The sequence below is a fragment of the Lonchura striata genome, chromosome 5 (genome assembly GCF_050655825.1).
Source record: "Lonchura striata isolate lonStrDom1 chromosome 5, ASM5065582v1, whole genome shotgun sequence".
NCBI classification, from domain to species: Eukaryota; Metazoa; Chordata; class Aves; order Passeriformes; family Estrildidae; genus Lonchura; species Lonchura striata.
Genome location: NC_140707.1, coordinates 46,410,876 through 46,437,722, shown reverse-complemented (window position 1 = coordinate 46,437,722; position 26,847 = coordinate 46,410,876). Strand labels below are relative to the sequence as shown.

The 26,847-nt window shown below is 34.6% G+C and overlaps 1 protein-coding gene and 1 long non-coding RNA gene across 4 annotated transcripts in view; one reads left to right on the top strand and one right to left on the bottom strand.

Annotated features, from left to right (window-relative positions):
• PRKD1 (protein kinase D1) overlaps positions 1–26,847 on the top strand; it is a 113,865-nt gene that overhangs the window by 47,966 nt on the left and 39,052 nt on the right. For all 3 annotated transcript variants that reach the window (XM_021539327.3, XM_021539325.3, XM_085580430.1), the window contains exons 2-4: positions 10,555–10,693; positions 23,481–23,612; positions 24,301–24,461. In XM_021539327.3, coding sequence (XP_021395002.3) covers positions 10,555–10,693; positions 23,481–23,612; positions 24,301–24,461 — 432 coding nt within the window. The remainder of the gene's footprint in view (positions 1–10,554; positions 10,694–23,480; positions 23,613–24,300; positions 24,462–26,847) is intronic.
• Positions 9,614–26,648, bottom strand: LOC116183731 (uncharacterized). Its single transcript, XR_014955673.1, has 2 exons — positions 26,547–26,648; positions 9,614–9,818 (listed from the first exon to the last, which is right to left on the bottom strand). It is a non-coding gene; the product is annotated as an uncharacterized LOC116183731 (long non-coding RNA).

The window sequence follows — 26,847 nt, the reverse complement described above, 5'->3', positions numbered from 1 at the left end:
CTGAAAGAAAAGAATGTTCTGAGAAGAGTCCCAAGAAATCTGTTAGCCAGTCTCTCCAAATTATCCTGACAATGAGTGTTGTTGCAGAATATAACATTATAGTAATTTATTCTGATACTTGTTTGTATAAGAAAGCCATAGGAGTTGTCTAAATTAGCTCCTTTTTAAATAGTGCCTCTATTAGAAACAAAAAAACCTATCATGTGGAAATAGCACAGCCATATTTGTTTTTCAGTGAGCACTTGTTTAAGATACTTAAATTAAGCAAGAAGAGAAGTTGGACCAGCAAAATAATTGTTGTGTAATCTAATTCTACATAGCCTCAGCTGCTAGAAATTGGAACTTGCAGTTTCTTTGTCTGCTAGGCAGATGAATCAATAGAAAATCAGATTTCACTTTCTAGTACTGATGTTTATCAAAAATGATCAAATACTGACCTGCCTTTAGAAATTAAACAGTTTAATCCCCTGCTGCCATGGATGGGAGAGTATGTCTTTCAGTTCCTTAATTATTCTATTAGTCCTTGCTGAGTCCTTTTGCCAATGGCCTAGTTTTTTAAATTTTAAATGCCAGGTATGAGAAGACTTTTGATTGCATTTATATCACTGCCAAAAGCTGAGTTAGTAAATCCACATGCTTTTGATATTCTACAATTTATGGCAAAAACTGTGTTCACTACATGTGTTAAGTGCATGTTCACCTAATGATCTACTACACTGGCTAAATTTCATTGTTGCTTTTCAGAATAGAGTCCTTTTTACATCAGAGCAGTTTATATTCCATGTTTCCACATGTCTGAAGTAATATTTTGCAGAGTCTGAGTCTGTGCCACTGTTAAGCCACGCTTGCATTTTCCTCATTACATAACCAAGTTATCTAGTTCTGCATAAGCCAAGGTAGTTAAATAGTAATAGTGTCCATCATGTTTTCATTTGCTCTGTCATTTTGAGCAGCCTACAGCTCTGTGTCCCTTTATGAAGAACAGTAAATAAGTTTTCTTCATCCTGTTTACTATAACCGAATCACCGACTTCTCAGCTATTTCAGTTTTGCTTTTTTGGACTTGACAATATGTGTGCAGCTTTTGTGAGCCCTCTTCAGCAGCCATATCAACTGATGCTAGAGTACAAAGTGTTTAATCATTAATATTCAATAATATCTTTTCCCCAAATGGGAAAGTGATTGATAAATCATTGTGAGTGGTAGAATTGTTAAAGTTCTTTTTGTTCCTAAAGTATTGGCAAAACTGTTAGTGTGCTTTAAGTGTGCTGACAGTGATATTTCCACATTACTTTGGGCTTCTTCCTTGGTTTTCTACAACTCTAATGTTTCTATTTATATCTGTTGCTATCAAGTTTCTGTTTTGAACATTATAATTCTATATGTATGGGGGACATAACCTTAAAACCTCCTTCTTTTGACCTGGCAATTTCTGTGTCTAATGCAGTTACTTTTTTGAAAGCAATAAAAACTGAAAATTAATTACCCTTAAGGTTTATTCATATACTTATCTTTAAATTGTTTTCTTCATTTTGTGTGTTTCTGGATTCACAGAAGGCTTAGACATATGTTGAATCTTTATGCCTCTTTGTGCTGTGTGTTCCTGCAGTGAGTACGTGCAGTTAAAGGAAGCACTGGATGTGAATGGTCCCATTACAGAGACAGAAACTTTGATGATCTGCTTGTGATCCCATTCTCCTTTCAGTGGCTTCCATTTCTTTACTGACAGCGTCCTAGTATGATTAGGAGTCCATTCAAAAAGTTGTACACTCCACCTTTGAAACGTTAAGGTAGGAAGGTGTGGAACCCAAATGGCCTTTCCCAAAGTGATTCGGGCTCTAAAAACCTATATATAGATTTTGTATTATTATATAAAAGCTTCCATTTTTTGTCATTTTAAAAAAAGAAAAAAATGCATGTTGTTTTCCTATCCCTAAACAGGTGTTTGCAAGGGAAATCCTTTTGGGTGTTGTAGACAATGAAACTTAGACTTCCTAAGACATGGCTTACTCAGAGCTATGAAGTAATGTTAAATCTGCATAAAACAATAATTTACAGGCACTTTTGTCCTAATGTTTTTTACTAGCTCTTATAGACAGCTTCTTAGTGTTTTGGAATAGAGAATTAACGTGTATAACATGGCATTATGAGTTGTTTATTCTAAGTTAGTCATCTGATGCCCAATACAGACCTGGTTCTAGGTATGTGTGCTCATGCTTAAACTGGTGTCGAACATGAGTACCCTCAGCCTTTTCTTCTGCTAGAATTCCCTCCTGAATTCCTTACAGACCTTACAGAATCAGGAGACCCAGTAATCCCGTTACTTGGTGGTGTCACTTTATGCTTTATTAAAAACGTTTCTAGATATTAATAAATGGAAGTTTTATCCTTTATTAATAAGGATCCTAGTTAATAATAAATGGAATTAAAACTGACAACTGACTATGGTGCAAAATGAACCAAGATGATCATTAAACATTCACGTTTCTATCACATTCAGTGTGAAAGTACCCTTTACAAGTATTTTTCAAATGACTCTTGGTGTATTTCCTGAAATACAGAATCAATATGGAGGGTGGATGAAAGAGAACTAATTTTCAGATTCTCTCTTACTGTTTTACTTAAAGTGTGTGGGAATTCTGCTTTTTCAGGAGTAAACCACATACTTGGGAATACTTCATTTAAAATAGTACCCTTGATCAGAGATATGTTGTTTTCTGTTTCTGTGCAAAACAAAAATGATTTTTAAGCAATTATGTACACTGGCATCTATCTTGAAGGAAATGAAGTTGATTTTGAAAGTACAGCAGAGGTACAAGGAAGTGAGAATGATCTGAAGGTCTCTCATCTTCTTTAGATCTTTTGAGATCTCTTACCTCAGGAACAGAAGCTTTGACTGAATGTAGGCAGTTTGTGTTGTGCAAAAGATCTGTAAAAAGATCAAAGACACTTGTTCTACATCTGTGTAGTCTGTTGAGTGCAGTACGTGACTGGTGACAGTCTCCTGAATTGATGTAATGCATCAATGATGCTGAAATGCATCTGGTGGTAGACTCTCACAGAAGTGGGGGGGTTGTTCTGTTTTGTTTTGTTTTGATTGTTTTAATCATAGTGTATGGAATTGGCTCTTGGATTGGTTTCCTTTCATCTTTCTTAAATTAGGAATCCCAGATGTAGTATATAGCATAGAACTAGTAAGACTACAGGTTCGGAAGCAGTCAATACTTGTAAGCAAGGCACTCTTTAGATGTTTTTACGTTAATGGAACTAGGAAAAAAAAATCTTGATTTTGTTGGTGATTCATCATCCTTTTTCTGCTTGTTTGCTGAAGGGCATGAAAGTTTCTGCTCCATTTCTCAACCTCATTGGTGAGAAATGCAATCTGTTCATGAAGCATCTACATAAATGCCTGTCAACAATCTGGCACTTGTTGTCACGTTCTTCTCCTAAACATTTCGCAGGAAGCTCCATAATTCTACACTGGGGTGGACAGTGTTGAGCTGCACAGAGAATGTGTACAGGAGCGGTGGGAGCCTTTCTGCTGAGGTCCTCCTGTTGACTTAGAGAAATGTGGCATTAATGGATCAGCATATCTCAAACTCTCAGCACGAAACAACCTAGAAGACAGAAACTCTTAAGTAGTCTCCTTCAGTGCTTCTACCCATGAAAATTTTCAGTTAAAAAATGCAATATATGCAGATGTAGTAGATGTAATAATATTTTTGCCCCAACAGGATGTGAAGACCAGTTTATATTGTGAGTCTCTTTGTGATTTAATTACTACTACTTTTCTAACTGTTTCCATTGAATTAACCTCTTAATCTACCTGACAGAGCAGTCAGCTATACATGTATGCTTTGATTTGCATGGCACATTAACTTCTAGAATTTTTATGTGACAAAATTGAGTGCTTTCTTAATTTCTGAGTTATTGAATTTGTTCTTTCTTTACATCTTCTTGACTCTGCATCGTCTCCATTGCATTGGAAGTTGTAATAGAATATTCACAAAATGCTGAGGAAATAATAGTAAAAAAGATTAGTCTTAGAGAAGACACATTATATCTGAGAGTCAAAGGCTATTTTAAATTAAGATAGTCTTTGTCTGGTAGTAATAAAAATCGACTTCCAACACATAATTAACATATTTTTAGTAACCCATTGCATGTGGTAATTCACAATAAAGTACTTCCATAGAAGTTTCAATGAAAAATATATCCAATATTTTTAATGGAAATGGAGATGTATTTGTATCTTGTAATAGAAAAAACAGAGTGACACTAATTATGCTAAAGTTTTCTTTGTTTGAGAAAAAAGTGTTGTTATTTTAGATTTTTTCATGTTCAGTTGCTGTGGTGGAATTCAAGAATAGTGAGAGAAGACTCAGGCCTGGTTGCCCTGAACTGGGAGTTCTTAAGGTCTGCACAGAAGTAGCATGAGTAATGTGGTGTTTACTCAGTAATTTTGTCAGTGAGCAGTTTGAGTGACAGGAAACATAGGTAGCAAGAGAAGCTGTTTTTTTGAAAAAATACAAAGGAAACAACTCCTACCCTGAATGGCCACAGGAAACAATCTGTACTAAAAAAGGCTAACAAATAGGTTGTAGAGTTCAGGCTCTCTCCAAAAAAGCCATATTTCTATGTTTCACCATGACCATGCTTTTTCTTTTTCATAGGTAGTTCTGTTAAGGAGCTCAGCCATGTTTTAACTCTGTAGATCTTCATTGTTCCACAGCCAGTCCAAGTCAGTGTGTGTGGGCAACATCGTCTGTTCCTGATCTGAGAGAGATGAAAGAATCTGATTTCTGCAGCAGATCACTGCTGCAGAGATAGAAAAATATTTGTATGTACGTATTTGTTAACTAAAATACTGTTTACCTCATAAAGCAGTCATTAAGAAGTTTCAGGTGGCCCATTTTGAAGCTGCTTACTCACTGCTACTCCGCAGGTAACAAGTCCTTTATAAAACATGTTTGTACAACAAGCATTGTAGTAAAAATGTAAAAGGAATAATTAATAATGTAAATAAGGAATGATCCTGCCCAGAGTAAAGCATTAAGAAGCTTAACTGATGTTTGGAATGTACCACATGGAGATAGCTCTCTGAGGTTATATCTAAAAATACGTTTATAAATAAACTGAAATAAGAATACAGGCTCAAGCATTGGCCCAAAATCACATAAACTTTTTAGTTGTTTAATTGCATGCTTCCTGATACAGTTTGAACTGTGCCAAGTCACATTCTTTCAGACAATTTGGGTCCTAGCATGTGTTAAGAGACTGGTTAAAATAAGGAGTGGCAATGCCATCTCCCTGCTTCTGGGGAAAGAGGTCATCTGTGTGCCCATGAGCCACTTCAGTGCCACTTAGCTGTGGATCCAGAGAATGGTTCCTGGCTGGTATATTCTTAGTAATTTGTCTGTTTCACTTAGCAGTTAGATTGGAAGGAAATTGCTAATATGTTTTTTAGGAATGCAAAGGCAAAAAGGGATCAAAGACCTGTGTTGCTATTCCCATTCACCGCTCTAACCCTTGTAAATACTGAGTCTTGGCTATCCTAAAGGGTCATGAGACAATCAAGGTGTTTCCTGTGTCTTTCTTCTAAGTGTATTTTCCTTGTTCTAGTCATCTCTTCTTCACCTTTCAAGATTTCCTTTGCCTTTCCAAATCAAGATATTTGTTCATCTATCATTTGTCTGTTTTTATGAACCTGTGACAAATGGGTTTGACCTGTGCCTGTCTTGCGTAGTACTGCAACATAAGCAGCATCAAGTTGATTTGTACTACTCCTTATATTTTCCTTTTCCTACCTGTATAACAGAGAACTGATTGCCTGGAAAAAAATAAAAAATAAGGAAAAAAAAGATAAGGAAGTAGTTTGTTGCCTATGCTTGCTGTTTGTGTGCTGGGCAAGTGCAAATGCAGTTACTGGAAAGGTCTAGGGTGAGTCACCATTTCTGAGACGTCTTAAGCACGGAATGTGACATCCTGGATTGAGGTGGAGATGCCACTGCTGCTGGAACAAGCTCCACCTCCTGTTTGTACTCAGATGTTGCTACATATATTCTATATAGGCTTCCTGTAAACTTCTAGAATTTGTAAAACTCTGGAGTTTGTGTTACTTTGTAGTAACTGTAGTGGAGTAAATGTGGAGAAAGTCTTTGAACACTAACTGATGTTTCTTACAACAAAACCATGAAGTCTTGTGGTATTTTCTTTATGCATAAGACTAATGTTTTCATGGTAGCATTGGTAAATAGAGCCTTTTAGAAATCTCTTGAGTTTCGTGAGTTAATGACTGCCACAGCCAAGTGAAAATTTAGGCAGTCCTCTTGATGAAACACTGGCTTTTCAGTGTCATGATTTTACTGTGTTCTGACCTCTGTAGAGAAAGGAAATCCTGACTTCTAAAAATAAAATGCACTCCTATTTTAAGAATATAAAAGAAAAATGTTTCAGTTTGGTTAATATGATTGTTGAAGTTTTGTATGTGTATATATTTATAGTAAAACAGTGGTATTGATGTAAGACTGTTTATTTACTATTTATTTACTTATTTATTTATGTACATTAGGGTTAGGTCAACAGTCTTGTTTAGGTTAGATCAAGGTTACTTGTGTTTTAGCCAGTTAACAAACATTCAGTGTGACTCAGCTTCTCCACATGCTGTGAAGACATTGTTTAGCCCACACCCCTTATGTGTGCTGGATCAATATCTTTGTGCTGTAAAAGACTTCCAGGTTTTATCAAAGTTCTTGTTGCAGATGCTGGTATGATAATCAGTAAGGGCTTCTGAAAACCTAACTAATCTAGAAGAAAAAAACAGTCATCACTAAGACAATTCATTTTAATTTTAAGGAAAAGTTCTGTGATGACTGAAAAAATTAAAAAAACTCAAGTTTCATGACTTCCTAGAATGAAGCAACAGAAACTAACCCTTACAGATGATGTGCAAAATTGTAGCAACATATAAAAAGACAAAAACAGGAAGATGACTTTTTTTTTTCATTCTTAGCAGTGAGAATCCATTCGCCTGTATGTTTCAATTTTATTATGTCAAAAGAAGTATTTTTGCAAAAATATCACAGCAACAGACTTTTTTGACTATTGGACTACCTTACTAATTGCAATGAAAAATCATCATTGTTGAGAGTGTATGTTTTCCAGTTCTTCCAGGTTAAGTTCTTCAGTGGAAGGAATTTATTTTTCATGTGGTTTTCATTTGACATAGCTACTATGCTAATCTTTCTAATACATATTTATTAAACCAAACTGGTGAAGAGTTGTCTCACCTTAGAGAGTCTTATCTTTCTTTGAAGTCAGTTTTCTTTCTAAATTGTGTTTACCAGAAAAAAAGGAGGTAGAATAGGTTTCCATTCAGATAACTGTGTATATGATTTGTTATTATTGATTAAATTTTGAAAGCTTGATAATTCATTTTGGAAATATGTTAGCACTTAGATACATTAGTTCTTGTAAAGTTTAATTCTTTAATAATAAAACCATTTGATTGTCACAAATAGTTTTAAATATCACTAACATTTTCTTCTGTCAGCTTCTCTTTGATCCTTGTTTTGAGAAAGACTGTTAAAAACAGTGCAGTTATGGATGTACATAGTTCAGTTCATATTTGTGTGTGGCAAATGCCATTGAATGCCATTGAAATTCCTGTCTGATGCAATGGATAGTGGATTAAATGAATTATTGAATACTTATAATCAGACATTCTAGTTACTGAAATTTTAGTCTACCTTTTTTTTTGTAGTAACACTTGAAGGCTTTTTAATTGAAAATCCAGAATTTGCATAATCACTTGGCTTCTATATTGTTATTGATAAAATATTTTGGTGGATTTTCTTGAGATTTACAGTTGCTAGGGGTAAAAACACTTCATTGCTTCTGTGTTGTATCTGCTGAGGAAAGATTAGTGCTGAGGTTCCTTTTACCCTGTGTTTTATGGATGATCTGTTGCCAAAGTGCCCCCAATCTGGGCAATAACAAATTGGTTTATAATAACTTGTGATCCTGATCAGCAGTCATTTTCATCTGAAAATGTAATTGAATTTTGTATTTCTTTCAAGTCTTATGGGTAGATAATTGTGATGTAATGTTTTTAGAAAATGAAAGAAGCACACAGTTTCAGTGTGCTTATTGCAAATTACTTCAAATGCTAATAATATTTACACTTTTTACCATAAAAGCTACTACAATATCATATAAAATGTGTTCTATGGGAGTGTTTAGACAGCATTTTTTTTAATGCTCAGTGTTTGGAATAGAAGTCTGTTATTTGCCTGTTGCAGTTTCACTTGTTAGTAAATTTATTTCTTCACTTATGTCTACACATATTTTGTTTCTGATTATTGGTGGAAAGGGTTGGTTAAAACAAAGGAGGAGAACTAATTTTAGAGTGTTTCCCTTGACATTTTTTTAAACCAAGACACGTGGGTATCTAATAAATAATATCAAGACTGGGGATAGACTTGAGTTGATATAGAAATTTTACTAAATTTTAAATCTGGAACCTAGAATTACTGGTAAGTGATCATGTTAAAAAGCCAATATTTCTATTTCTAAAAAGCGGGAGGCAGGACACGTTTGAAATACACAGCTAAACTGTGGCAATTGAGTTACTATGCTGTAAAGGTCATTTATCCAGTTTCACTTGTAAACTGAAGCACCTTTGACTGAAACACACTGAAAGGCCATTAAAGTGATTCATTTTGCTTCACACTTGGAGTAGGCAAACAAGGTGTTTATGGACAGCTTTGATATCTTAATTACTACTGATGACTTGTTAAGCAGCCAGAAATACATCCTGTTTCTGAACCCCATGTAAACAAGTCTTCCACTCCTGATTTTTACAGATGCACTGTATTTTCTCATTATGGCAATAATGATGACCATTTTATTCTGGTAATTCTGCTTTAAGCAGTTATTATAGTGAAACAAGACCTTCAATTAGTATTGGGGAATTTAGCCCCAATACCATAGTTCCCCTGTTTTGTTTCATATTTAGCAAAACTCAGTGCTGTTTTTGGTGGTGTAAAACCTTCAAGCACCCTGGCTTCTTTTTGTTTTCTTTGGTCTGTGCATATCAGCATTATTGTTGGCAGGAATAAGCACAGCTGAAGGAATTTTTGTGACTTGCAACAGTTGGTCCTTATACAATGTTTGAAGAATTGCACCATCAAAATGACTGTTTGATGTGACAGTAGTGTATCTGGGGAAAACAAATTCAAACAGAAGATATTACTTGTATGTAATTTATCAAAAAATCCTGTGATTGAGTTTACTTTTTTCTACAGAATATAAAAACCGACACCTCATGATACACGTATTTCTACATACATAGTATGTGTAATATTGAAAATACTTTTTTTAGGTAGAAAAAGTAGAGCTATTTGAAAAGAGCAAATGGAATGGGAATATAAAGAGAGAGAAAACAATTTAAATCATAATTTATTTAGAGGGAAATGCCTGTGGTGCTTATGAAATCCAGTGAAATGAGAAAAATCTTGCAGTTTTTGAAAAGGATCATCAGTTCCCATTTTGAAGAATAATATTTCACTGCGTCTATAAAAGAAAATTCTTAGGAATGCCACTCTGTTTGTGTATAACCTCAAAACATACCAATTTATTTCTCTGGATGTTCTTGTCATTGTGTTTTTTTCATTGCATGTTGCCAAAACATGCAGTAGTGTATTGATACAAAATTGAGTGGATTCTTCTGTTACATAGAAGGGGTTCCTTGGTTGTGTTTTCAGGACAAAGTCTTAGTTCTTTAGGCTGGGAGCATGAAGAAAAGCATCAATCTTTTTGCTGCAAAAAAAAAAAGAAAAAAAGAAAAATGTTATGTAGATATTAATCTCCAGTATAACCTCAGAGATTTAAAAAAACCTTTTTTAGTTTAAACAGTTTTTAATCTGATTTTGAAACTCCAGTTTCTCTGCATTGAAACAAATGATTATGATTAAATTTTGAAATACTCCTTTGCAACATTGTTTCATGTGTCTGGTAACTTCAGTCTCAAAAAACAGATATTTCATATTGAGTTGTCATTTAAGCATTCCATCTTAGGCAGAGCTGAAATATATTTCTTTTGGCTTCAAAGCATCTTTTGGGCAGACATCTGGGGAGAGATCTTAGAATCCTGAAATAATATAATATAGACTAGAAGGGCAGTCAAAAGGACATCTAGTCCAAACACCTGCTCCAGGTCTAATTAAATCATCTTACTCATGAACTTATGTGAGGAAAAAGTTACCAGTAGTGGCTGCAGGATATATTTACTTCTGTCTCATTTCCTAGTGGATACTGCACTGTTCACAGGAAGAGAAAGGCAAATGAGCTTACTTGTTTGGAGGAAAAAACATTTCAGAATATAGTGATAAATATTTTCGTAGATGAAAAAATATATATAATATTTGATATTAGTCTGAGAAGTGGTCCAGTCTGCCCTCATAATTTCATTATACATTCATTGTGTTTTACAGTTTTGTATTTTACAGTTATATGTTTTACAGCATAGTAAATTCTCATGGATTTGCATTTGCAGTTTCCCGAATGTGGTTTTTATGGAATGTACGACAAAATCTTGCTCTTCCGCCACGACCCTACCTCTGAGAACATTCTCCAGTTGGTGAAATCAGCTGCAGATATCCAAGAAGGAGACCTAGTTGAAGTTGTCTTATCAGGTAACTAAAAAGCAATTAAATTTACTCTCCTTCTTTTGCATATGAAAATATCCAGAGTAGATTTCTCCCAATTAGATTTTGACCCAGCATAGCTGAGAGTCCATACAACCAAAATTTCTTTTTTCTTGATTCCTTTCTCAGACGTATATACGCATATTATGCCTTTTACCTTTTTTTCTGTTGCTCTGCATATTTTGGAACAAATCCTTTCATCCATATTACTAGTTAATAGTGTTAATGAGCCAGTTAAGTAGTTAATGTTAACATTAATAAGCATTTTGCTCTATGTAGAGTGCTATGAAAATGTCTACTGGAAATAGAGTAATTGCATTTTCAAAGCCCTGGATAATTATGCTTGCCAAGAATGCTCTGACTCTTTACATTATTTTTTTAAATTATAAGAGGAAGGGGAGAGCACAGTTATGTGACTCAAATATAGAAGAAGTCTGAGGATGTCACTGGGTGTCAGTAGGACTTGTCAGAAGCTTAGATGTAAGAAGATGTGAGCTTTGTGACTCGGAATGGTGCAAAGTTTGCATGGGTGTGCAGTAGAGTGAATGCTGGAACCTTAAAGATGTAAAGGTGCTATTTGGCAAGTAAAACTTGGAAGATGGTTGAAGGGCTGAATTTTTGGAACATGCAGTTAGAGGCTCTGGAAAGATGCTTAAAAATACAGAGACATATATGCCATATGAAAGTAAAACTTGCAACTGTAGAAGAGTGTAGGATTACTGAAGAGAAAGGCCAAGTCCTAATGAATGCTGAAAAGAGTGGAAGTAAGAGTGAGGTCACATTGTCTAAGCCAACTGGGCTTTTAAACATAGTTCTTTTGTGTAGGACCCTATTCCACATTCTTTAGAATAGGATAAAGTGAAATAAGGAATAATGCATGTCATTCCTATAAGTCATCATTCATCTTTTCCATATCGGGAAACAAGTTTTCCACTTTCAAAAAGGTACCAGTAATCTGAACTTAGTATTTCCCACATCAGTAATTGTAATGCAGTGAAAAAAGTTAACAAGGACTTTAGTGCTATATTTGATCATTGCTTGTATGAAGTGTAGATCACATAACTGCTAATTTGCCAAAATTAGGCAAGTAGCTGTTTAAATCTTTAGGGGCAAAGAACACCTAGTGAAATTTATAGTATGTCATGGCCTGACTGATGGCACTAATACAAATTAAAACCTTTAGTTCGATGCCTCGAATTAAGCGTTTCCTCAATAAACACTTGAAACCATTAGTGTCCTCCCCCAAATGAGCTTAAACTAAATGGAGCAATTCATTTTTGCAGACAATTCCTGTGTCATAAAGGGTGGGGAAGTATTCCCAGTTCTGCAACACTGAAAATGAGAAAGAAATGTACAATCAATCTGTAAGGTTTAGGGAATTATTCAAACTGCAGGCAGTTTTTTATTGAATAATATATAGATGTAGTTTAAAATTATTATGGATTTTAGAAATAGTGCATATCGAAGTAGCTGTAGATGGGTTACCTCCTTTTTAATTAAAGGACAAAGTCTATCTAAATAAAGGGCCATAAGAAGTCTTTTTCAGAATGTTTAATAATATGTACCGAAAAATTATTTTGAAGGGATTAAAAAAACCTGGAACAGAAGAGATTGACCTTCAGCACTATAGTGTATGATATTGAGTGCTTGAGCAATGGAAGGACAAATGATACACAATATACATTCAGATGCTTATGTTGAACTGATTGAAGTATTCTATTTCTTGCCTTCATTATAGAGAACTAAACAGAATATACATTCTAAATTTCTGTAAATTCAAGGTATATTATGGTAATAGTTTTTGAACATCATGTCCAAAAGAGGCAGTAGAACACATTGTTACTGCTATGGCTTTGCTGCTGAAAACTCCATGTGCTTTGGGTCAGCATCCCCTGGGGCACTGATATCTGATGTCAAAAGCTGTACTGATCGACTGCATTCATTTTTTATTGCTGAGGTCAATACTGGTCAGAGTAGAGAAAGCTGAACTGTCAGACCTTGTATTCTGGGTTATACAATTAGTAGTATGCATTTTCAATTTTTCATTGTCATTTATTTAAAACTTTTATTAAAAAAGCTGGACCAGCCATGATTATTTTTTTCATACTGCACATATGTTCTTGGCAGTTTAAGGATTAGTAAATACAATTGTTTTATGGTTTAGAGCTTATATTACAAGTTCTTGAAAGAGCTGAAAATTACCTACAGAAACTTAAGGGGAGAGGTATTGTTCACTGTAGCTGAAGCACCATAGTCCATTTTAGTGAAGAAAATTGTACCTGCAGATGTCATGCAATGTTACTGAAACAGTTTGTGTTAGAGCAAAAGATTTCTGGTGAAACACAAGAAATTTACTCCGCTCATATTACAGCAGCTGCTGTGCTTTTGTATTCCTAATGAAAATTATTGCTTGCATTTTGCACTGGTGCAATAGAACGTAGTATTTTAATGGACTGCAAGAATCATGTAATGTGCTGAACAAATGTTGTGTGTCTGTCTGCTGACTCCTCCAGAGTTGCAGCATAGGCTGTTGCAGTCAGCCAGATGAATTGTGGTTCAATGCCAATATAGATTCTGGCATTTTGGAACTGGAAGGTCAAACATTATTATAACAGTGTATGAGATTTAGTTAGCTGCAAAAAGAGGAAAAGGGAACTTTTATTATGAATGTATAGTAGCTCTAATAAATACGGCTTTCTTCTACTAGAAGTTCTACTTCTGTTTTTTTTCCTTTTATTTTATGTATTTTTAAAAATATCTGTTTGAACACTTTATTTATGGGATTCTGATAGTGTTTGTATAGGAATATGGGAAGACTTGAGAAATGTATTAGAACCAAAAATTTGTATGTTGAATACATTTGGTTTGTTAGGCTGAACTCCTGGGCAGTTATTGAACAGTATCACTAATACCCACTAGTATAACTCATCATGTTTCTGTTTTCTTAGCTGTGTATTTTCTAATTAATTTTTTCTTCAGAATATTGGAAAGTTCATCTTGTCTTCAGATGCACAAAGGAAGAAAATTCTTTGCTACTTCTGTGGAAATCTCTGCTAATACGTTAATTGAATCCAAGATACGCTTCTATGTGTTTCAGAGTGAAAAGCATCTGAATCTTTGGAGAAGGATTTTATCAAAGTGTCTTTGTACAAAGGGTTCCTTTTATTAGAATACCATATAAAAATTAATAGGCAGCCCAAAATCAGGAAGGAAGGTAGAGAAGTTGCAGTCTAACTAAGTTACAGTCAAAGATGGCTGTAAATGAGTAGTCAGTCAGTTATAAACACTGAAAGGAACAGAAACCAGAAGTTACATCTTTTTAGATCTCTCTCTCAAATGTAGTTTTCCTTTTTGTTCAAGAAAAGAAAGCATGTTGATGTAAAGTGAGTTTAAGCTGAAAAATGTCCTTCAATCTTGATCAAGCGTATCAAGTAGTATTTGCTGAAATCTTCAACTGGATCTCTGAAAAATTAGCTTTCATGTTCCATTCGTGAAATAAAGGATGCAAACATTAATTATCAAAATAATATAATGTAAACTTCACAATAAGTTTGAACAGAATGGATTATTTTTGCTGTGATAAACTCTCTTCTTTTAGTTAACTCCTAGGTTTTTGGAGATCTTTAGTGTTTTGACTAGCTTCTAAAAATAATTTATTTCAACTGCAGTTTGTTGATGCATCGATATTAATGATAGGTGCTGTCCTTAATACCTACCCTTTCTTTGCAGAGAAGTTAAATAGTTAACAAATTTTTGCTTTAAATTGTTACATGAGATATGGAAAGTAGATGAGTTTGCCCATTTCTGAAATGAATAATGTGTTGAAGATACTATTTAAAGATTTCTGTTCATGCAATTGCCACCCTTCATGTGTGTATGTGTGACTTTTTTCAGAATAACTCTATTTGTTGGTTTTTTAAATGGAGGCACAGACTCTAGAACAAGCTGACAGATGAGAATTGCTGTGCTTCTGTACATCTGTATTCTCTTCTTAAATTCTGTTTTTTGATGACTTCAAGGAAACAATTACTTTAGATGTCTTTAGACTTGTTTTTGTCAGTGTAGTTTGTCCTCTTCTGTACCTTGTTCATGAAGTTTATTAAAAACTGCTGTGTAAATTTGCCAAGTCTATTCATGATATAGAGGGAAAAAACATGTGTGTTTACAGTTTTAATACGGGTTTGTTTATAAAAATTCTGTATTGTTTTTAGTGGGCAAAGTTCCATTGAGATGTAAGAGGTTTTTGTCTGCTGCTGGAAAGCAGATAGTGAAACGTTAGCATCTTGTGTATTAGTGGAATGTACTTCATCTGCTTGCTGTGACCAGTTGTGCTCAACTTGGCAGGATTCCTAAAGCAAGAGAGTCAAATAGCAGCTATTTTACGTTCCCTTGCTGAGCTGATGAGGGCAGGAATTGATCCAGTGCTTTTGTTAAGAAGCTGTTTCTGTTGCAATATCACATAGATGGTAGATCACCTGATTGTTAGATGTGGACCTTTTATTTTGATTTTGTACAGTATATACTGCCTGTGATAAAATATACTGGGCTGAATAAAAGCTGTGGATAGCTGTACAATTACAGTAAATGCCATTTATCAACACATAACTGGATTGTAGTGTTAGTTCAAGTTGAGATGAAACACTATGATATTGTATCTCTGAACATAATATTATAGTACTTATATAGTTGGTCACAGTTTGTGATTTTGCTTTGTTGTGATTGAAGAGCATCCTTCTCTTGGTGCCTTCATGGCTATGTTAGCATGCTGTTTTTTGGTGTCTTTAGAAATATAAATATCTTTATTCTGTCTAAGATGAAATCCTTAACAATTATTCTTCCTTTATGTCATTTCAGCTTTCTCTAGCTGTCATTTTTCTTGTTTCTGTAGAATTAAGGCTCATTAGTGATTAGGTTAAAGTTGATTGATTTTGTATCCCTCACTTTTCATTAGTCTAACATTCTTCTTGGGCCATGAATTTCAGATAGATGACTGTATTTGCAGTTGTCAGGACTGAAAGATTCTTTCATTTTTTGTTTGTGTTTGCCTCTTTGTCTTTTTTTTCCATATATAACTGTGTTATTTGTTACTTTCTGGACAGCGCCTGTATATGAGAAGTCACTATTCCACTGCTACCTAATAGATCAAACATCCAACCTTACACATCTCTAATTGTCTGATTTTTCGAGAGAATACAATTTTGGTTTGTGTTCTCTTTAACAAAATTGTCGGTTCATTTGAGATATTTCACTTAGTTTTCCAGATTTAATGCAAACACTTTCAGTTGTAAAAAAATGATGCTTTCACAAGAGAAAAGGGTAAATGCTCAAATGGATAAATAACTGTTCATGGCTTAGGAAGCAAAAGGTAGAAGTGCATGCTGTTTTCACAGTGGAAGCAGATTACCAGCAAGATACTTAAGTCTGTGCTGTTAAATGCATTCATGAATATCTGGAAAGCATTACTAGTAAAGTGTCAGGTGTAGCAATGGAACAGAAAATGGCTTGTAATGTCACTGCCCTTGTGTCATCTGCCTTTGTCACCTTCTCTGCTTCAGAGAATACTGATGCTGCTTTGAGAACAACCCCTTTCAAAGACAGGATTCCAGGTTTAATGTATTTTTGTCTGATCCACTAATTCTTATGCTTTTGTATTTCTATCACATGATTTCAATGTAAAGAGACAAAATTCATGTCATACCACTTTAACAGGCCTCAATAAATTGTACAGCCATCTTTCCAAGAAAGATGGAATTGATGCTGATTAGCAGATAATGTTAAAAAATGCCTGTCAGCTTCCAAAGTGGACCAAATTAAGTATTTTATTTGTATATTATATTTATTTGAAAGCCTCTGGATTAAAAAAAAACCCTCCTTATTCTCCTTAAAGTATTCTTAGTTCAGTGAGGCAATTTTTTTAACCTTTCTTATTAATTTTTCCTCAGTTTTCTTAATATGATACATAGCACATTTACCATTTAAAAAAAGATTTTTGATACTATAATTTTGACTGAATTTAACGCAATCCACTTAGTAACAATAACTCAATATGTTATTCAAGATTTATACTTCAGCAGCCTCCCTGTCAACTGTTCCTTTCTTAAAAGACTTGAGGTGATGAATGAAACTTGGAGTCTGCAAAAGTTGTCCAGTATTTTAATGGATGTTTGTGTGCTCATTTAGACTTACAATGCAATGCTATAATCTGATTAGCATTCGGAGTCAATATGGAAGGCTTATAATTAAAAAGGCATTGATGGAAAAAAGTACATGATAATAAAAAACATATTTTCATCAAAGGACTTTTTACCGTTTTGCAAATTGATTTACTATTTAGTCTTTCTTTACATCTGTGGTACGTGAAACTTGTGTATAGCTATAAATTATTTCACAGGATATGTCTTTAACAGCACTTGAGCTTTTCTTAAAGATACAGTGGCAAAGTCAAAATTTCTTTTTGTGTACCACATCACTGAAAATCTTCAAGCATATACATTAAATATGTGTGTATTTATTTAAAATTTATATAAGTAGCTGAAGTTATAATAATTTCTTTCTGTACCCTAATGGATTGTCGTTTGCACACCCACAGGTGTGTGCACCTCACTTCGGAGACCACAGTTGTAAGTTCAGTTGAAGTGTATATAAGGAAAAAAGAAATTCATCTCTTTAAGGAATTTAAAAAAATATTTGGCTAAGGAAGCGTCAATTAATTTTTTTCTTATTTTCACAGTTCTTCATATTGTGCCAGTTGTTTTTGCTACTAACACAGATTTTAATTATAAAACTGCCACCATTCAAAGAATGGAGCAAGCCTTGCTTCAGCTAAGTGGAAAACTCTTTGATTTGTCATACAGGGTTTTGTTTGATTGATTTGTTCAATAGTTTCTTTGACCAGTATGTGCTTGATGAAACACTTGTATCAGTGTGTTCGTTAAATGACAGTAGTGGTCCAGAATAGAGAGTAGCTGTAAATGACTCAGCACATGTTAAAATGAAGAGTGACCCACTTGGAATGACTTACCTACTTGGAATAACATCAGACAATTTATATATGTGGTCAACAGTTTATTCTACACTGCTCAGATTTATGTCAGGAAAAAAATCTAGTGTTTAGAGGAACTCTGCTTTTTTAGTTTTTCTGAAGTTGTCTTAACTCGGTGCTTCAGTAGGCTTCAAATTGAATATGGATTATGTAAAAATATCACTATTGAAATCATTGAATTTATTTCCATTGACTCACTGCTGGCTTTGACTTTGAAAGAGCAAATAGAAATACAGAGTCTCATAGTAATTTACAAAAAAATTATGTTTGCAGCCCTTTGTGGTAGGATACACATCTTCTTCTAGGAAGTGCTTGGGGTTTGTAGATAAAAGAGGTCCGAGTAAAAACAAGCAATCCTCTTCCCTTGGGGAATAGAACAATTTGAAATGGCAACTAAGGAGAAGGAACTCAGGCACTGCCACAGATTACAGTCTGCTGGTTATTATATCTCGATGGTAGTTGTGACTCAAGGCTGGAGATTTTGTCATTCCAGCTGAAATCTGGCTCACTCTGGCTTTTAAAGAGGCCCCAAGAATGTTTCTGTTAACATAGTTAAGATGTGATTTGTTGCCAAAAACAAGGCTGGAGAGCTTTCCTGATTCTTAGGAAATGAAGACTCCTATCACTGTAGTTTGGTAGTGCAGAAGGTTATTCTGCCACAGTTATGTTTGTTTCCTGGTTTGTTGGGGTTTTTTGTTGTTTTGGTTTTTTTGTTTTGGTTTTTTGTTTGTTTGGTTTTGGTTGGGGTTTTAGGTGCATGAGTGAAATACGGGGTAAACATGTTGTGAGTAGAACACTTCTGTTGTCTTTAGTGAGCAACTAAACATTTTGCTTATGTAATTTTGACCTTCTGATCAGGTTAGGCACTGGAGATGTTTTAATGATGAGTCATTATTGAAGTTTTGTAAACAGTTTTAAAAAATCAACCACAATTCAGAACAATAATTAATTTATTTCTTCCAGGTTATGTCATCTTGTGTGTTTCTTCAGCATTTTTTATTTCCCCTTTCCCTTCTCTAGTGTTATCCTAGAAAGATTCAAGTGGGGCTGAGAAAATGGAATGGTTATATATAGTCATGCTTCTGTTCCATATCTCTGATGGTCTCATCAAAAATCTGAGATCTTAAGAAAGCATTATTAATCAGACACTAAAGCATATTCCAGAAGAGGTCATACTAGGATTTGTTGTTTCGTCACCTTTCAGACGCTTCAGATGAGACTGTCCTGGCATTTCGTTCCCTTGGGTCCTCTTTCTCACCCTTCCTGAAGGTGGAAATGACATTTGCTTTCTTCCAGAGTTTGGGCATTTCTCCCAGTCACCATGATCATTCAAAGATTGTTGCCTCACAAGCACATCAGCCAGTTCCCTCACTACTGCTGGGTGCATCCCATCAGGGCTTGTGGACTATAAAACTACGCAAAAAAAAATCCCAAAACAACCCACTTGTATTTGTTCTGTAACAGTACATGTGTATAAATTTTTGGGGTAATTCTAAAATATATCTAGACCTTTGTAGATAGGTAACAGTATAGTTAAAAATAATTTAATATATGCAGAGGTGGTTCTTTCATTCCTTACTGAGTTCAGCATAAGATTGTACTTTTAATTCCATTATATTTTTAGCCAGTAGCTTTTATTCACCATATAACAAAAAAAAAAATCTTAACCTTTTTATGAAAGGAACTTCTTGGAATTAAATATGTTTTACAAGTGCTATTAATTCTTTTTGAGCACCTCTTCTTTTTGAGGTTTTTTTCAGAATCCTTGGAAAAGATCTGTGAAGATCATTAAAAAAAACAGAGTAAATAAAAATGTAAAGGAGTCACAGCATTTCCTTTAAGATACTAATTTAGATCAGTCAGAGCATAAAAAAGGAGCAAGAGCTTTTTTTTTCATTTGGGGTTGCTCCTTAATCCCAGTAGCCAGAATCAATTTTGAACACTGCATCCATAGCTCTAGTAAACCTGCAGAGTATTTAATTTGTTTTCCTGTGCTAAATTGTTACCTTTGCAGTATTTTGTGATTAACCAGGCCTGAAGCTGTGAAGTAAGGTATTGCTGTTTTTTCCACTTGGGTGAAAAATGGGTAAATCCATAATGAAAGAATTGTGTGATGGGATTTCAAATGAACTTAAACCTAGTGAGCGATATAGTTTGTAAATTTGAAACTGTGGAATCATTTGCAAATAAATAGAAGTACATCAAAATTGAAGTTTAAAAATTCAGAGTGTACAGATGAATCAAGGATATTGACTCATAAATGCTAATCTTTTATTATTAACACTTCTTAAAATTCTGAGCTAGTACTGGACAAATGCTTGCAAATGCTTTTTGTCCCCTTCAGGTTATTACTTAATCACATGTGACTGATGAGAAAGAGCCCATAGTGAATCTGAATACTGGGATTTAATAAGGAAGGAGATGAGAGACTTACTTGGATGCCTCCCACCCTGACTAATTTGCTCCCTTCTCAGCCTTATATTTGCCAGCTTCTCACTGCTCCTCTAAGTAAGGAGGTAGCTGCTGGCCAAGGAAGGCTGGGCACAAAGTCTTGTTTGTTCTTGCTGTGCCACCACGTGCAGCTACCAAACTTGGGCATCATGGATCAAAATTACAGAGGAGGTTCTCTGGCTTCCATCTCTTTCTGATCTCTGGGATCTTCCCCTATTTCCAACATCTTCCACTTCTTTCTGACATGACTGTTTCTTTTTAGGAACCTTTCTTTTTCTTCTCTGTGACTTTCTGGACACCCAAGCTCATGTTTCCAAATTAAATAGTCCAGGTGTAGCAGGACAACATGTTATCAGCCTTGTAGCAGGTGATTCGGTTTCTTGTATTTCTGTCACTGGATGATTGAGGACATGCAGCTTTTGATTAGTCTGGGTATTATAAAATGTGGCTAGCCTGTACCAGTTGCTTTTAGCAAGTAGCAGGTTTCTGCTCAAGAGTTCCAAATTCAGTTTGGAAAAGTATCTTTCCCTCTGTCCCCACCTCCTACCTGAATGTCAATTTAGCATTCCTAATTAGAACTGGTTTTACCTAAAGCATTGGGTTGAAATTGTAATAGGTAAAGAAAACAAAATAAAATTTATTGTATTAGAAGGATTTTCCCTGTATGTAAAATCTAGAGTGGTAAAATATTCACATTCATATCCAAAAAGGGTTCAAATTTTCCATATCGAAGTTTCCCTACTTCAAAGCAGAACAAATAAAGAAACAGAATGATTATAAATGTGCACATGTATAGATTTTAGGAAGTAATTATTTCTAGTCAGTATTAAGGTCCTGATAACTTTAGTTTAGATTTTAATTCAGATTTTAGGATGGAGATGAGATATTAAGTCTTTGGCCTGTATGAACTGCCAGAACTCTGCTAACCTAAATGAAACTCTGGAAACTCAAACTGTATTTGATTGCCATGATTGGAACATTGAAAAGAATAAAATGGTTTCCTTTCTCTTAGTCCAGCTGAGTTGTGTAGTCAGTCATTAATTGTTATTGTTTAACCAGTGTCTAAGTTTAGTAGTGTATACTTGTGATTTATATTCATTTTTTAAGTGATGGATGCCAGCACTTCTTGTAAGGACTCAAGTTACAAATGCCTGTGGGAGCTCAATGAAATACATTACCCTTACATGCATTCCAGATGGGAGAAGGTAGCAGGAGCATGCCTGCTTTTCATAGCTGAAAAATATTGCTAGTCTTGTGATTGATGGTTTCTTCTGCTGTGAGGGGTATGGATGCAAGATGACAGTGCTCATTATGTGAAGCTCTGTTACTGATAATAGCAGGATCTCACCTCTGCTTATAGTTCAGAGCACTTTTGGACTTGGAACACAAAATGGTGAAGTAAATAACTTGCCTCTTTCTGAATGTAATACATTTTCTCTCTCATTTACAATGTCTTCATGTTTTACTTTCCAGCTGTGCTGAATGATAGATCTGCTAAAAAGCCCAGAACAAGGAGTACTAGCCATTAACAGCCAAGTCATTAATAGACTTGATGAAATAGTCTTGTCAAAACTGTTGCAGTTTCAATGCCTATGTTTTGGTGATACTAGGAAAGCTTAAATTGATGGTGATAAGGTAATCTGTGAGTTAACAGCATAATGTTGTCATATTAAGAACATAAAATCGCAAACTTCTGCAGAGTAATTAAGTTTTTTAGGATGTGCTTATAGGTGTATTTGGCGGCCTTCTTTTTTTTACAGCGCACATTTACATACAGCCACAAAATTGTCGTCATCACATCAGTACTCTGTCAAAGCAAAAGGGTAGTCTGATTACAGAAGGTTTTTGTTACCAAGAAAGGCCTCAATTTAACGTGGAAAAAAAATATACATCTCTTTCTCTTAATCATACATCTCTTTCTCTTAATCAGCAGGGCTTTAGGTTGTTTGGTTTTTGTTTTTTTTTTCAGTGAATAACAGGAATATTCTGAAGGTTAAAGCTTTGAACGCTAATGGCTATATGAAAGACTTCCTAATTAATTTTAAAAAAGTTGACTGACTAGGTCGTAGGAAGAATTTGAATTTGAATTGAACCATTAAAAAACAGGGCTGGAGGGGGGGAATGGTTGTTTTGGTTTTGGGTGGGGTTTTTTTGTTTTTTTGTGGGTTTGTTTTGGTTTTTTTTGTTTTTTGTATATTCTCTCTTTCTTCTGTCAGTTGCAAATCAGGAATGTATTTCTGTTGAAAGACCAAATATTTATTTTAAATGCCTATGTACCTGTTGTATTCATCCTGATATCTGTGAAGAGTAAGCACACAAATAACTTGTTTAAATGGCAGTCTGAGTGAGATCAAATGTTTGCAAATGTGATTACTATTTAACATTTGACAGATATTTCTTTAGACTATCTGACATATGTTTAAGATAGTTAATAAGAAAAGGAAAATATTTCATTTAAGTCTGTTTTTCAAACTGTTGTGGTACTGGCTGTATTATAAATACTTTTAAAAAACATCTTAGTTATTTTTAGAGTTTGCAATAGTGCCTTTTGCTAGCCACTCTTAACTTGTGCAGCTGTTACTTTAGTTGCAGGCAGGCTCATGTCACTTCGTAAGGATTTGGTACTTCAAGAAATGCACAACCATCCTCCAGGCTGCCCAGCAAGGTTTTTTTTCTCTGTTGAAATTTGTACATATCATTACATGTTTTGTTTTTAAGCTCTAATATACGTTTTTAACTTCTGTCATTAGTTTACGGATGCCAACATAGGCTGCTGAATTAATTATACCAAGTGACCAGCAGAAACAGACAATTTTAGATGCAAAAACAAAAAACCACTACCTTGCAGTATTTCTTTAGTGAATGTGTTCAGTTTATTTTATGTACTTATTACCTTTAAGATGTAGTGAGTAAAATCTATAAAAAAGTATTTTGAAAGGTTTCTGATGATTGATTGAACTCTGACAATTTTGGTTAATATTGATATACTGCTATACTCACTCCTGTGTTTGACTGGAAAAATGTTGTCAGAGACATCATTGCTGCAGGTTTGTAAATGCAGCTTTATGCTTTTTCCAGTGGTCATTGTAGTATGAAGAGATGCCATCGCTCTTTTTGTTTTCAAAATATTATGTAGTGAGCAATTCCAAATTCAAAATTCATCATCTTGGCGGCCAAAAGGAGTTTTGTTTTGTTCTGTGGTGAAGTACCTAATAAGTGAAGAACAGTAGTTATGTTACTTTTTATTTATCTTAATTTTTTTGTATGATCTCACTGCTATAGCTTCTGCTACATTTGAAGACTTCCAAATCCGGCCCCATGCTCTGTTTGTTCATTCGTATCGGGCTCCAGCCTTTTGTGACCATTGTGGAGAGATGCTGTGGGGGCTGGTGCGTCAGGGACTCAAATGTGAAGGTAAGCTGCAATGAGATGTAATTTTTCAGTCTAAAGAAGAGACTTTTTCATTGTGCTTCTATGTGTTGTGTCTAAAGTTGCTTTTAAATTAGTTAGAGACAGTAAGAACTGTCAAAGGAATTAACTGATTAAAGAACTTATCTTTTTGACTGCTCTGAGGCATCTTAGGTATGGCTCTGTAACCTTGAGTGTAAAAAGCTTCGGTTGATATGTAGTTTTAAGAAAAGGCTGCATGTCTTACTCTTCCCTTACGTTTTTTAATGAGCCTGTGTCTCATTTTGTATCACAGTAATTCAGATTATTTAACTGAAGTTACTGTCAATCCATATGAAGTTGTAATAGCTAAGTTTTCTCACTTTGCCACACCTATTTGACTTTTGGTAGACTAAATCAAATTTGCAGTGAGACCTCCTTGCCTTCTAAGTGCTGATCATAGAAATTTTCTGCTCTTTGAGACCATAGATTTTGAAAAATCAGAGAAAAAACCACTGGTCATAATGTATCTGTTAGGAGCTGTTAACATTATCTCTCTAACAATTTGCTAGAATAAAAGATCAGGGTAGAGGGAAGAGTTTAATCAAAATTAAGGTTAATGTTTTTGAATTTGTGTTGTTTTTGGAACATCCAAAACTAATTGCTTTTTTGAGTAGTAAACCATAATCAGATGGTTTTAAATTTCTCTTTTCAGGATGTGGTCTAAACTACCATAAGAGATGTGCATTTAAAATTCCTAACAATTGCAGTGGTGTACGGAAAAGACGCCTGTCAAATGTATCCCTAACAGGACTCAGCACCATTCGAACAGTTTCTGCAGAGCCCTCGCCCAGCGTGACGGATGAAGCCCTTCTGGTATGGCATTCCCTTGCTGTAGAGGCCATGGGAGGAGCTGAGAAACAATGATATTTAGTGCTATAGAATCTGGTTTTGCCTATTACAGACTACAGAGGAGAGTGGTATGTAAATTATAGATTAAGAGAAGGCATCTTGATGTAGAAGGGAGGTCACCAACTTAAGGTATGTGGGTTTAAGGTATGTGTCACTTCTGATACTCCCAGGAGTATCATTTGTCAAGAATTAAGTTATTTTTAAGGCCTAAAACTGCCACCCATGCTAATATAAGTAGTTGGATCTTGAAGAATCTCTTCTGGAACTAGATGTTTAATTTCTTCTGTATGGGACCATTATTTCCCTTGGCCTATTAAGCGTTTGCCTCATTAGAGCGCTGTGACCCAGACACTACAGCACTAAACCGAGTATCTGTCACAGTCAAGTCTGTTGTTGATTAGTTGGAGCCTGTGTATTTAGCATATTTCTGGGTGTTCAGAAGAAAGTAGGAGAAATCTCTATTAGATCCTTAAATGGCTCTTTGTGGTGAATGTATTTATATGTCTGAATTTAGATGTGTAGATGTATATATAGATGTACAGTATACACAAAAGCATGTAAATATATGGTGTACTTGTATATTCATTAATATGTTTGTTTTCTGAAATGAAAGTGGAATGTTCATTGGAGTAAATTACAATTATACCTATTTTTTATTTTTAGCATGTCTATTCTCTAGCACTCATGGTCATAATATACTTGAATAGTTAAGATTTTACACAGTGTATAAATGAATCCACTCCTAAGTGAAGGTTTTGAAAACCTTAAGGTGTAAAAGAGAGGAAATAATTTATAAGTACACACAACAATTATCATGTTTTCCTCTCAATTAGAATATTAAACTTATTAAACTTGACATACTGAAAGGACACTGTTGCAAATTATATAGACATGGTGTTAGATGCAGTACCATCTATGAACCATAATTATGTACTTATGTTCCTGATTATCATTAGTCTAAAGCTACTTGGAAATTAAGGTTAACATTATGAATCTGTATTTTTAATTGAAAAGCTGCATAAATGAGTAAGGTGCTTAAGTTCTGCAAACCACAGCAACAAATGTTTATGGGTTAATCATAATTCTCAGCAGGTTGTTTCAGAAATTACTTGGACCAAGACACAAAGTTTTGAGAAAGACAGGCTCTAATTCTGATCTCTTTTTTTTTTTTCTTTTTTTTTTTCTTTTTTTTTTTTAATTTTTGTTTAAAAAATGGTATGAATGAGCATCGGTATGAATGAGCATCCTGGTATAACCTCTAGAAATATTCACTGCACTGTACAGTTAAAATGTAGCAAAAATTTTTCAATTTGAAAACATTTTAAATTATATTACTCTGTTGTTTGCTGACACATTGTTATACAAAATACCTGTTCTGCAAAGCTATATATTTCAAAGTGTTTGACAGAATTAAAATTGCCAGTGGAGAGATGCAGTAAGTGCTGTCTATATTGCAGGCTATACCTGTGAGAGCTTGTAAACACTGGTGTCCCTATGTTGATGATTCAGAACATCACACATGCTCACACACACGTGCACGCCCAAAGAAAATATATTTGCAGTAGGTAAAGGGAGGGGCCTGGAGAAATCAAATAGTTTCCTTATCTCACTTTTATTTCATGAAATCCTAGTATAATTTACCAGGTTTTCAGAAATGCTCTCACACATGGCTTCATGTCTTTTGTTCTGTTTAGTTTTTTTTCCTTTAAATGTATTTCCATTCCTACCCTCCCACCCTGCTTTGTTAAAGTGGCATAAGCTTTGTCAGTTCTCATGTACCAGATCTGTCCTTTGGACTCAATTCTTCTGCAATGCTTATGAGATAAGTTTTATGGCAGTTTATGTAGTGATGCCAATCAAACCATGCACTTTAGAATGTCTTCCATTTTTCTATAGTCTTTGTGAGTATACTGAAAAACATCAAGCTTGTTCAGAAAAGTGTACTATTCATTAATAATATTGTTTTGTTACTTTAATCACTGCTAACAAAATATAATCTCTGTTATATCTATCAGTTCTTCAAATAGGACTAAAATAATGTATTTTTACCTCTAATTACCATGTAGAGTTAGAGCAGTTGCGAAGGAATAAATCCTGGAGGTCTTTGATAGATGTAATTATCAAACTGAGTTGTTTCTTTTTGTGTTGATCGGTGCACCTGATAGGAGACACAGCATGTAAGCCTGCCTTCTGGAAAAACAGCACTTATAAAGTGAATAAGTTATGAAATTTTGTCCTCTAAAAATCCTCGCGACAGGATGATGTGGAATCATGCAAAATGTATCTATACTTCAATTATCCTTGCATAGGGAATCACCATGCACAGAAACCGTTTCAGTTTGGGTATAAA